This window comes from Uloborus diversus, chromosome 7 (assembly GCF_026930045.1).
Source record: "Uloborus diversus isolate 005 chromosome 7, Udiv.v.3.1, whole genome shotgun sequence".
NCBI classification, from domain to species: Eukaryota; Metazoa; Arthropoda; class Arachnida; order Araneae; family Uloboridae; genus Uloborus; species Uloborus diversus.
The window spans coordinates 25,954,764-25,968,249 of record NC_072737.1 but is presented as its reverse complement, the minus strand read 5'-3'; the positions used below and the strand labels follow the sequence as shown (position 1 = coordinate 25,968,249).

At 32.0% G+C, this 13,486-nt stretch overlaps 1 protein-coding gene across 1 annotated transcript in view; it reads right to left on the bottom strand.

The window, feature by feature from the left end:
* The window catches only part of LOC129226340 (receptor-type guanylate cyclase Gyc76C-like), a 150,647-nt gene that overhangs the window by 82,960 nt on the left and 54,201 nt on the right, over window positions 1–13,486 (bottom strand). The window contains 1 exon segment of the mRNA XM_054860942.1: window positions 12,454–12,626. Within this exon segment, the coding sequence (XP_054716917.1) occupies window positions 12,454–12,626 (173 nt within the window).

Below are 13,486 nucleotides of genomic sequence, written 5' to 3'. Positions count from 1 at the left end.
AGGGGGTCTTTTGCACCTTTTTGGGGGGAAATCATTGTTAATTTCGATGTAAACTCAAGTGGCGTTATAATTTGTCGGACACTTGGCGATATATCGCCAGTCTTTTGGTCGCCAAGTTTTGTCGCCAACTTGGCGACAAATTTGGCGGAGTTTTTTTTTTTTTTGGTTTCAATTTGGCCATTGTTGGTGATATTTAGAGAATAAATATTGAATCACATTAAAATAGCGAATAATGGGGAAATGACATTAAATTGGAGTAAAAGGAAGTCATGTGATGCACACATCAGCTCGTTTTTCTTCAACATCAAAACGATTTGCCAAGTGCGAGTCGAAAAAGCCGCAAGGGCAGATTTCCCATATATACCCTGTTATTGCCTTTGTTTATTAAAAACAAAATAACAACGTTAAATTGCAGATTACAATTTCTGGGTAACAATGGGGTTTGACCGCGGTTTTCAATGCGAAATAAGTGAGCTTGTGGATGAAAACACATCCGACAAAAGCAAAGAGGCAGATAAGCAAGAAGTTAAAAAGTAAAAATAGCGGATAAAACGAGCACCAATGAGAGAATTATAAACCAATACATAATCAAAGGAAATGCAAACAATGAGCAAGAGTTTCCTCACAGGTACGAAACAAGCAAAATAATGAAATTAGCAAGGAGTTAAGAAAGGAGTTAAAAAGTAAAAATAGCTGATAAACCGAGCCCCAATGAGAAAATTATAAACCAATACATAATCAAAAGAAATGCGAACGATGAACAAGAGTTTCCTCACAGGCACGAAACAAGCAAAATAATGAAAGTTGATTGGAGGAAGATTAAGCCTTATAACTGAAACAAAAGTCAATTTTAACAACCGTTAACCGCAAAAAAGAAAAGCTGAATGAAAGAAAAACACTGGGAAATGAAACAAAACGTTTATTGGAGGTTTTTTTTTTTTTTTAAAGCTTTGTAGCTTAATCTTCCTCCAATCGATTTCTTTCTTTTGTTTTTTTCGTACCTGTGAGAAAACTCTTGCTCATTGTTTGCATTTCCTATTGGTTATGCTTTGGTTAAAAATTTTCTCATTGGTGTTTGGTTAATCTGCACTTTTAAACTCCTTTCCTGCCTCTTTGCTTTTCCGGATGCTTTTTCATCCATAAGCTCACTTATTTTGCATTGAAAAAGGAGTTGATTGTTACCCAGAAACACGCGTCTATACAATTATCTGCAATTTGTGCAGTTTAATGCTGTTATCTCTTTTTTAATACAGAAATTTAACGAATAAATGTCACTCAAATCAGAAAATGCAAAGCATATTTTAGAAATATAAGATTTTAAAGTTCAATCTTGGTTGTGTAAAATCGAGTTTTCTGTCTTCTCTGTTCTTTAATTTTGTGCATAAATAGGTGATTTGAAAGAAAATAAAGAAAACAACTTTATCTTCAAATTAAATTGCAGTAAAAGAATTACATTTTAAAAACTAAAATTTCATTAGTGTGGTGGGTTTGAAAAAAAAGAGCCCCCCCCCCCCCCCCCCCGATGAGTTTCAGGTGCATTTGCTCACTGGCAAAAAAAAAAAAAAAAGAATCTAACGTCATTTAAAATGATTTTTTTCAGCCTCCTTGACCAATGGGAACACTCTTTTCTTGGATTAACTGGCAATTTGGGCAATTTAATGATGTGATTTTATTTTTTTACTTTTCTTGCACAAACGTATTGATTCAAATTTAAATTTGTTTACATTATACTTGAAGTTTAATTGTGTTGCAACATCACGTGTTCGTGTGTTGGTCATTTTGTATACACATAAACATGTGTAAATCCGCAGTTAAAGTTTCTGCGGTATCTTGACCACCGTTTTCTTTTTTAACCCGAACTTCTAATTTTTGGAAGGAAATCCGGTCCCAATATCTTGGACTAACACAGGTTCTACATTTACTGACTCGTTATGTGAGTTTTTAAACGCATTACATTTCTAGCAAAAAATTTAAAACTTTGTTTACCGTGTAATCCCCGTGAAGAATTGGACTTCAGAAGTGAAACTGTAATTCGAGTAGTGACGTAGTTGTTTTTAAACTGTGACCAAAAGAAATAACAATCATGAAGTTTTAACTAGGCAAACACACCAGTAACGGCCAGTACTTCAGTAGTGGCCACTTCTAGATATATATTTGAAAAAAAAAAAAAGATTCCACAGGGCCCTAACCCGACTTTTGTTTCGGAGGGGGTTTTACTAAACACATTTTTTGAAACATTGATATGGACTATCAAATTTGGTTTCATGTGTATTCTATTAATTTTTGTTTCAATAGATTATCTAAATGTAGGGAGGGGATGTTCTTACAAAACGCCATATTGTTACACAATAAATGAATTTCTCAATAACTACCATAAACACACAATGAGTTTGTACAATTTTTCAGTCATACTAATTTTATTTCACAATTTTTTTCCATTAGGAAACCTGGAATCCTATTATTTCAAATGCATACTTTGAAGTCGCTACTACTGAAGCACTATTTAGCACTGGCACCTACTAGTTTACCTTACTTTCACTTTTTAATTGCTGGAAAAAACAATGAAAAATAATCGTTATTATAAAGTTAGTTTTTTTAATACATTTACGAATTAATTTCAAGGCATAACTAAAGCAAGCCTATATTTGTTAATTTTGGGCACTTTAAAATTATTAAACAATGCAGGTTTTCGAAGAAGCATTTGATTAAAGACAAGGCATTGGTTTAAAAGCCTAATCCACATTTTTCAAGTTCAACCGTGAAATTAGTTAGTTAAATTTTGTATGTATAAAAATAACTTTATAATATTTTTTTCTATGTTTTTGGCAACAATTAAAAAGCAGATTTCGAGTATTGTGTAGTATTCTCTTTGCTTATAATCTATTTTCTTCATTAAAATATACAATTTCATTGTGAGCAAGCCTAAGTCGGACGCTGAAAGAACAAGAGCGTGCGACGAGAGAAATCGTGTCAGCGAAATGACAGGTCCGAATGTAAAAAAATAAAAAAATAAAATAAAATAAAGAAAAAAGTTTCCCTTCTATTACGTGTCTTCAAGACGCGCATTTTTTTTTTTTAAATGGCTTAAATGATTTTACAAAACTAAACAACAGTAAAGGTATTTTTTATAAAATGATGCACATTAAGATTTATCAAATTACAATTATTAATAAATATAAAACTTATATTAAGACTTGCATCAGATCTTCTGACGTACAAAATTATACGAGTTTTCTTTCTTTATTCAACCTCTCGACGAGCCCCCGATATGAATTCAAAAGCACGTAGAGTATATGTAATCATTCCATGTCGTGCAAAAGATTATGGATTAAAGTTAAATTAAAAAAAAAATTAAACTAAATCTATCTATCCGTATCTAAACGTTGTGTGAGGAATGGAAATAGATTATGTGTGCGTTAGCTGTTAGAAATTATAGGAGATTCAGTGGCAAAGTGACAGCGCTTAGATAACTCATCGATTTTAAGATGAACTACTTGAAAATTTGTTTTGAAATTTAAAAAAGATCAAGGTATTTGAAAAAAAAAAAAAAACTTGCGTTAAAATATTCTTTTAAATTTTTGGCCGTTAGTTTCTACCTTTAAAAAGTTTGAAAATTTTACGTTTTTTTTCATGGGGCAAAGTGAAAAATAACATTTTCTAGGGAAGTATTTTTTAATTTGATTATTTTTTAACTAAATGAATGAATAAATAAACGAAAGAATAAATGATAAAATAATAAAGGAACAAATTAATTAATTTAGTTAGAAATATATAAAAAATAAATAAATGCGTGAATAAAATAATAAATGAATAAGAAAATGGAATGAGTAAACAAGTGAATTAATAAATGAAGGAATATAAGTAATTTTTTTAATTAATACATAAGTGATTTAATAAATGAGTAAAAAAAATAAATATTTCACTAAGCCTCCCATGCACTTGAAAATTTCTATCAAACATTTAAATCAAAACATGCCCAGTTTTAACTAAATAAGTACTTTACTGGGCATCAGTAGATCTCAATTAATGAATAAAATATCAATTGCAAAAATATAATAATTTTATAATAACAAACATTTATTTTTTATAAACCACAATACAAAATATTACACTATATGTGAGTAAAACTATATGTTACACTATATGTCTCAAAAGTATAATCGCCTGGATAATTTTAAAAATCTGATATATGGTCGAAATTTCCCACTGTATCACAACTGTCCACAATATAATTGAAAATTATCAACAACGTATTACTGTCACTCAACTATCCACAATCAATTACCTGCATGAGGGAAAGGGAATATAATTTTTGTAGAAAAAAATCAAAACAGTAAAAAGAAAAAAAATCACTATCCTGCTTTGGGATAGCTACATGATGCAATTTGTCAACTATCACTTAGCGGTAGGGGAAGGAGAAATCTTTGTTTTTTTGTGAAAAGAACGCAGAAAATTTCTCCGCAACCTGTTTTGAGATAACTATCTGATGCAATTTCTCACCTATTTGCAATCACTCGCCGGTATCTGGTGTGAAACGATCCTGACGTTCTTGAAAAATACGCTGAAAAAATTTCACTAACCTGCTCTGGGACAGCTACGTTATGCAATTTCAACTCTTCAAAATCTTGACTGATGCAGGTGGTAAATAAACAATTCTACTAGAGTTGGTGATGACTACATGAGTCGAACGCTGAGGAATTCCCAAAGAACCAGATGCACTTTCAACTTCTTTAAAGTGTTTATAGTCCAGAGGTTAAATATATCCTTTTCACAAAAGAGGTGTGGTTTCTGCTTCTATTCTGAGACACAGCGAATGAGATGACTCTTTTTAAGAGATCTGCCAGCGGCAAGGGCAAACAGTGATTCAGTTCAATAACAAAAGTTTATTGCGCTTGCTGGTCTCGTGAGGCATAACCCTTTAGTCAAAAACCTCATTTATTACTTTCACCTGTGTATAATTTATAGAAGAGAGCTTTGGATTCGTTGAAAGATGGGAATATCGATAATTGACATAAACGTTTTGAGCTGTGCTGAATCCATTTTGACTTTTTTGTTTTTCAATTACTTCTATTAGTTCACTCTCTCTCTCTCTCTACCTTATTCAAATCTTGCAACTTAATTTTCACCCACTTCCTGAGGTCGGATTCTTTTGAAATTGCTATTGGGCTTGAGGTCGCATGCGTAATGTAATATTCAAATTAATTAATTAGCTATTCACCATTAGTTTTAATCAACATTTTTGTATAAATCCTGCAAACATTTAAATTAAACATTTATAAAAAACCTGTGATTTTTCTTCATCAGATAAAATTTGTTCTAATGTTCCAAGGTAATTAGAGAGTGACACAAATTGCTTTTAACTAATTTCATCCTAAAATGCAGGTAAGCTTTCAACTGGAAATTCATTAATGATGGCTATCTCTGCTGAACCATGCTTTTTTTTTAATAGTTTACCCCACTTTTCGCCGACACTTGAAATCCCCTTCCCCCTTAAATGTATCAAAAGGTGTGGTTGAAACTCCAAAACAGTGGAGAAGGAAATTTCTCTTCGCGTCGGCGAAAAGGGGATACCATTAAAAGGTATCTCCAATTTTTAAAGATATATATATATATATATATATATATATATATATATATCAATATTTTTTAGAAGCTTTAAACCTTCTTTAATGCTTTTCTCCCCCCCCCTCCTCTTCCAATTTTATGCTTTTGCTGAAAAGTAGGTCAAAAAAGAGTTTAAAGGTGAATTTATTCTTAAATAATATGTTTTTTACTCCATTAACTATATTTTTAAAAGTTAAATTTAAGACTGTTTGGTATTACGGTATTTTTTCTCTCAACAGCTAAAAGTTAAAAATAAAATATAAAACAAATAAATCAAAGCAAAAATTTAAAAATGTGCAATAGTTTTAGTTTATTTTTTTAAAAGCATACAACAAAAAATGTTTCAATCAGAGAATGGTACTCTCCGATAGAAACAGTTCCGCTGTAACTCTTATATTTTTATAGGGGATGTCCAAAAACGATGGCATGCTTTGTGGGGGGCGGGATGTATGTTGAATTGTGACACTTTGTGACATGGAGGAGGGTGGAGGTAGCAAGAGTGACATTACTTATTTGAATAAGAATATATGCTTATTAAAAATAGCGTGACATGGGGAAACAAATGGGAGGGAGGTGCAAAGGGAAAGTATGTCCCTTTGTGACAAAGGGGGAAGGGACTCAAAAATATTGAAAAAAACAATATAGCATCATTCATGGATAGCCCCAGCTGGAATCGAAGAATGAAGCGGCAGATAAAATGTAGCATAAGGTGTTGTGACACGATTTGCCGTTTTTTTTTTCTACTTCACATCTCTTCTTTAGAGCGATCGTAAGTAACAGTAGTAAGTCAAAACTTTCTTTTTCTTGGCTGGAGGGGATGTTTAAGTTGTTTCAGTTGAGTTTGTAATGACTTCCAATTAAGTTAATAGCTTTTTGAAGTTGATATTTTAATCATATAAGAACGAAGCAGTATGCCTAACTGTACCGAATTCTTGAAATGGCTGCGACCGTAGATTACATACAACAGATTAGAAACTTTGATACCAGCTTGAGTAAGATTCTGTTTTTGTGTAGTATTTAAGGCAAATTACTTTATTGATCGGGAAAAGTTGGTACGAAATGTTATTACAACTAAAACCCTGTAATCTGCTCTGTGTATTCAGGGCTTTAATTACAACTAGTGTCGGAGAAATTAACTCAAATGTGGACAATTGAATGGTTGTCTGGAACATCGTCGGATTTATTATTTTTTTCCTTCAGAATATGTTTTTCGGTGAAAGGATCCTGGTTAATTCGCTAAAAAACAAATTTGGTTTATCTTTACCTTTCGGAGGAAATTTTTTATTACAGTGAAGCAACATTTGATGTATCACTTTCTTGGCAGCTTTTTGAATTTAATTGCGCACTCAGAAAAAAACTCTTCTTTAAAATTTGTTGGCTGTAACACCAGACCATTCAGTTGTTTAAAATTTATATATTTCTACCTATTGATTTTCTGAGTAGACCGTGGAAAGTCTTTTGTGTGCAATATTTAAAATGAAGCGTGTGGCTGCAAAAGAAGACATTTCCAACAAAAAAATTTCTTAGGAAAAAATCAACTATCTGCAGAGTTACGAAAAGATGAGTAAGAATAACTTTTCATGTTTTACTGAAACCATTTAGGGGACCATTTTGAACACTTACTATCTCGCGTTGTTGACCATCCTGAGCATTGCATAAAAAAACGCATTTTTGAGAAAATTTGACGTATGTACTTTGTTTAAAATATTCGATTTTGATAACTTATTTAAAAAAAAACTCATTTGATGCATAACCACTTTAATTGTTTATTTTTAAATTAATACAAATCCATCAAATTGTCAAAGTAAAGTTTTAAAGAGATTTCTATCTTTCCCCATTGTTTTTTTCTACCTCGATTGGTTCATTTTGATTGTGTACATAATCCATTTACTACAGCGGCTTCGCTTAGTGCTCTTTCATGTTTACTCTAAAGACAAAATACAACTTTTTATTGTGCACGGATGATTTTAATATGCTTTGAATAAGATTTTCGTAAGTATCGATATGGTTTATTAGAAAGTGCTTGCATTTATATCCATCAACTTCGTTTCTTCATCAACCTTTCATGAATTAATTAAACTGATGTTTGTTAATAAGCTTGGATTCATTTTATAGCATACAAAGTAGATTCATTGTTGAATTGAAAAAAAGACTTGCTTTATCTACTTGATTCAAACAGTAATATTGTAATTTAGGGACTTCTCGGCACAAGGAAGAATGATAGATAACTGTCTAATACATGAGGATTTAATCATTTATTTTTCAGAACATATTTATTCTTAAACTTTAGTATCGCACAGTGAAGGGTTTGGTTTGACTTAATAACACCATAACAATGAAAAGTTTTTTCAGAAATAACTCCCCTGCTCTGGAGTGACAGTGGAAGATAGAAAAGTGAAGCAAGGGGTATGTTGGCTGAGAGGACAGTAATATTTCCTATACCGGTTCCTAAAAACAGGTAAAACATTAACATTACACGGCGTTATAGTCACAATTGTCTTTTAAATAGTTACCTCTTAACAGGGGAAGTGCAGTCTCACAGACCGCTCAAAAGTTTATCCCACCACCCCTATTTTATTTTCAGTCCGATTGAATAGTTTTTCCCAATAGCTTTTGTTTTGTGACCTTGAATACCCCCCTTACTTATCAGCATCTTTTGGCCAGTGCATCTGGTTTAAATTTTATTGCTTTCTTTAGAAGCGGTCTCTGAGACCGCACCTCCCCTTCAGTGTTAGAACTTTTGGCTGTAGTAGACATGGCTCTTAACGTTAGAACCGCGGATATAGGTTCATTTATCTTATCCGCGTTATGTGGAAGAAATGAAAAATATTCTAGACGAGGTTGAGAATTGTTTAAAACGATTGACTGACTTAAAACGAAATAAATTGTTTGAAACGTTTACAAAAGTTACGCAATGATGGTCTAAGGACACTAAAGGCTTAATTATTCTTGGAAATACGACGTGAAATACCAATAGTTAAAGGGCTGTCAAAATTTTCTCGTAATGTGAGATAATCAATTTTCTGGTATTAAAATGTCCTGTATATATTAAACAACTAAAATAAAATCATTAATTGATAATAGATTTATTTTCATTACGAATAAGAAATTATTTACTGCAGCATATGATTTATCTCGAAAAATCTTTAGGCACTTGTTAAATTTCCTCAGAAAATGTATATTTCAGGTTAAAATTCAAAAATATTTTTTTGCTGTGCAAACAAAAGTACAAAGAATATTTAAGGGAATTTACAGGAATTTATCTTATTTACACGATTTTAGAAAAAAAAATTGAAGTAGAGCGGTCTCTGAGACCTCACGTCCACTGGTATGTCCTAATTTTTCACCTCCCCTGTTACGGGTTAACTGAAATGGGCATGATCAGCAGCAAAAACCTCGTAAGGATCCCATTTGTAACATCTGATGGTAACTCAACAGAGATGTACAGAACCAGACCCCATAGAAACCTTAAATACTAAATTTTGACTTTCAATGGTCCACCATTTTTGAGTTATGAAATATACATGTACAGAGTGACCTGACAAGAAGTAACTTGAACCCACATAATGCATAATAATTTTAATGCCAATGAAAACATTACGACCAAACTTTAAAATAAGTATGAATACATTATTTCATTCAATATAATTACAAATATTCAAAGTGGCTACCTTTAGCCTTAACAAATAGCTTTAAACGAGTTACAAAATTTTCAGCAATGAGCCGAAACTTACTGATATTTTATCCCATTCCTTACATAAGGATTTCTTAAGGGATGCCAAAGTTGAATGAAATTTAACACACACCCCTGTCTCCAAAACCTTCTTACATTAAACGGCATCAACGAATCCAATCTGTAATGGTTTGTGGTAGAATATGTGCTAGTCCGAAAATATCCCTTGTTTTTGTTGATCAGGGGATAAAATTAATCAAGAAATATAGCGCAATCTCATTTTGTAAGATGTTCCTTGGTCGCATAAGTTCTTTGGAAACAAAAGATGGACCTTCCAATAGGATTTCGTATCTGCACACAGAGCTAAGGCACTGTGTCCAGATTGGTACAACACACATACCGGACTTAATTTGACCTAAGAATGGCCAACGTATTCTCCAGATTGGAAACCAATGGATTATTCTGTATGGTACATCTTGGAGAAAAGGGTGTTTCCTAATTATCATAAAATTTCGCATCAGTAAGAAATGCTTACGCAAAGAATGACAGAAAATATCAGTAAGTAAGTTATGACCCATAGCTTCAAATTTTGTGACACGTTTAAAGGTCTGTACTAAGGCTAAAGGTAGCCACTTTGAAACTTTGTAAAAATATTAGACCAAATAGTGTATTTATATCCACTATAATATTAAAATCTGTTCGCGTCCGTCTGTCTGAAGATCGATCTTCTCGAGAACCACTGCTAATCGGGAGTCAAACGAGATACCGATCAATTCGAATTTTTCCAAAGAAAACAATAGGACCAATTTCATAATTGTACGACTTTAATTAGCGGAGATATTAATTAAAACGTTAATTAACATAACGCTATTCAGGAATTTTTATTTCTTTCCTGTTGCCATTTTGCATATGGGTGAGCAAATAAAATTCTAATAATTGTGTCAAAAGAGATTTTTTTGGCTGCTGTCCAAATCTTAAAACAACGTTTCCATCTAGAATTTCATTTTCAATTAGTTTAAAATTGGTTGCTCTATTCGGACATTTATCGTCTGTCCTTTCTTATTTTTTCACATTCAACGTTCTTAACTCTTTTCAGCATATGAAAAATGTTTCTTTAGTCATGTTTATTGATTGAAGTGTAAGTTTATCATTCACCGGCCTCATATTTGGGTACATTTAGGATGTGCGACTAATTATGTTTATTTTGTTGGACTTTTTTCCGTCACATGGGTGAGTTTTCGAATTGTAATAAATCTCTTTTTCCTTCCTGTTTCGATTTTTGCAATACAGTTTGTATCGTTAAAAGAACACGTTAAATTAAGATTGTTTGGATTTCTTTAAGTGAAACAGAGTTGAACAAAAAATATTGTTTTTAAGGATTTTAACTAAAGCTTAATTAGAATTTGATGGCTTGATATTAAATTAATGCTTATTGGTATTTAATAAGTCTTGGTGCTTTAGTTTCACGTAATCAACAAAAAAAGTGTGTGTCATTTTATGTAAAAAGCTGATTGTAATTGTACATAAATATTTCAGATATATTCTATCAGATTTAATTCAGTTTAAAGTGAGCACATATTATAGTTGAGAATGCATATATTTTCATCTTTTGTGCTAATTGAAAATACTCATAACTTGTATTATTGATAAATATGATTAACGTTAAAGAGGTTTTTGCCAAAAATATGCTCTACTGGTGTTTTGCAAACCTTGCATTACGCGTAATTATTTACTCCTTAGCCCTTTAGAAACTGATGTCAGAATAATACAAAAACATCAATTGAACAGCTCTTTCATTTTTTAAGTAGCCCGTGCAACGCCGGGCACGCAGGCTAGTTTATTAATAAGTTTGGTCGCAATTTTTTTCATTGCCATTAAAATTAGAATGTATCACGCGTGTCCAAGTTATTTCTTGTCATCTTGTACACATTCGCACGTAAGTACACACAGACATTATTGGAAACTCTGATAATTATCTCAGTTATGGTCAAAATGGATATGTCAAGTGTCCATACACTCGTAGATACTTTTATACACATTTACGCATGAGCCGAAAAAAATACTCATTATACGTTCGTGGCGATTAAAATCGACATTGACCGAAATTTAAGGGAACTTCTTTTCGGGAGTACAATATTTCCTGTATTTCGTATAAGGACGTAAACGTCCAAATTTTTTGTTTTTACAAATTTACAACACCTATGAAAATTTTAAAAAATAATAATAGGCTTTTTTTATCTAATAAAATAACCTTAGTATTCATTTTGTTGAAAAAAAGTTTTAAAATATTGCATTTTACTTAAAACGAGAATAACATTAAATTTCACCAGTAATTTCAATTTCTTTCTAATACTCGCAAAATCAAAAATTTGCTACTTGCTCAAAATATAAATTTATCGTCGATCCATTATCGCGTAAAATAAAATTTTTTACTACACAAATGAGCAATATATTGAGATACAATTAACCCAAAATATAACCATCCACCTTGTTGAAGTAGCAAAAAATTTAGGTCTAACTGGCTTGCACAGCCTTATCATTCTTTCCTCCCCTTAAATACACTAAAGTTTGTGAAATGTGCGTGCTTTAACTTTAAAATTCTTACTTAACTTAATACATCAAAAAAAAAAAAAAAAGAGAGAGAGAAAATTTTGACCTCGCCATTTTCAATTTTCATAAAGAACATATACGCCAAGGTAAGAAATCCTGCCAATCTTCAGATTTTTATTTTGAAAATTGTTCAAATTGTATAGGCCTGTATAAAATCTCAAAGAAAGAAAAGTGCGTTCTTGCAAACGTTTAACTTCTCCCTCCTAATTATAGTAGGATAAAAACTTTAAAACCATTGTAAAGCTAAAGAATAGAGCTTTCTATTGATATATTTTATGACTTTCTTACGTCAATTCAAGGTCATAAAAACAGAAAAAACTTCCTATTTGACCCAAAACTGGTTAAATTACGTGTTTTGACCGGCGCAGTGGGTCCCTGGGGTAAGGAGGAAAGGAGAGGGGTTCGTTAACTGTTTTTTGAAGTCAAATATTTTTGACCGCAATTTTAAATTGAATGACTTTAAATAGTTTGGTATGTGACGTAACATGTTAGATATTTCAGATATACCTTAAAAGTGGACATCAAATGAAATGCTTTGGTTAAGAAATAATCATATTCATCCCTACCTTGGCAAATGGAAGAGTGTTGGGAAAAGCAAAAGGTTCTTTCATGTTGTAGTCTCGCACTTTGTTCTCGAATTCGGTGTATGCCTTATCATGGGGTGGACTTGGTACTATGACTAGCAGTGAACGAGCTGCTTTCATTGCCATGTCGACTAGATGTTGGCGCATGTCCGCACCTGAAAACATAAAAGAAATTCAAATTATTACATATTTCCATAAGGTACCGTCAATGGAGTCGTTTCAACATTTTAAAAGTATTTTTTTCTGAAAGAGCATGTTTAAAAATTTAGGATCTGACCATTTTAAAAATAATTTGTTTAATTTTAATATTAAAAAAAAAATATTTAACTCGGTGCGCTTTCATTGTTTACGCTTCTGCCGATGACATCACAAATGATGAAATGCCATTCTGTGTTGCCATTCGCAGAGCAAAATATTTAGTCCGCATCTTTACTCGCGAATATTGGCAACAATATGGTTGATAGCAAGCGTAGAGAGCAATATTTCATTCGCTTCTTGATTATCATAACGTGGAAACGTGGTGGAAGGATGCGGCAAAGTGCATTATTTGTGACGTCATCAAGACCACGCCCTGTTTAAAAAATCGGACATTTAAAAAAATGAATTAAAAAAAAACTGTTGGAAAAATGAAAGTATTTTCTGTGTCCTTGTTATTTTTTCTGCTATTCTATCAATTTCAGTAACTAAATGTAGTACTTTTGACTGAAGGAAACAACCCCATTATGTGTAGAATTCCAAATTAATCACAAATATTTCTCTCAGTGCATTAAAGGGCACAGTGGAACCTCGTCCCTCCGGCTCTCGTTTATCCAGAACTGCTGATTATCCAGATCAAATTATAGCATTGAAAAATACATTCACATTTGTTTTAAATTAAGCAAGAATGTAACTGCAAAAAAACCATGTCAGTAATTGTGAATCGCAAGGAAACGGTGAATGAAAGAAAAAAAAACCATTAAATGAAACAAACCGAAAGGCAAAATTTCGGAAAAAGAAAAATGAAGTTAAATGAACA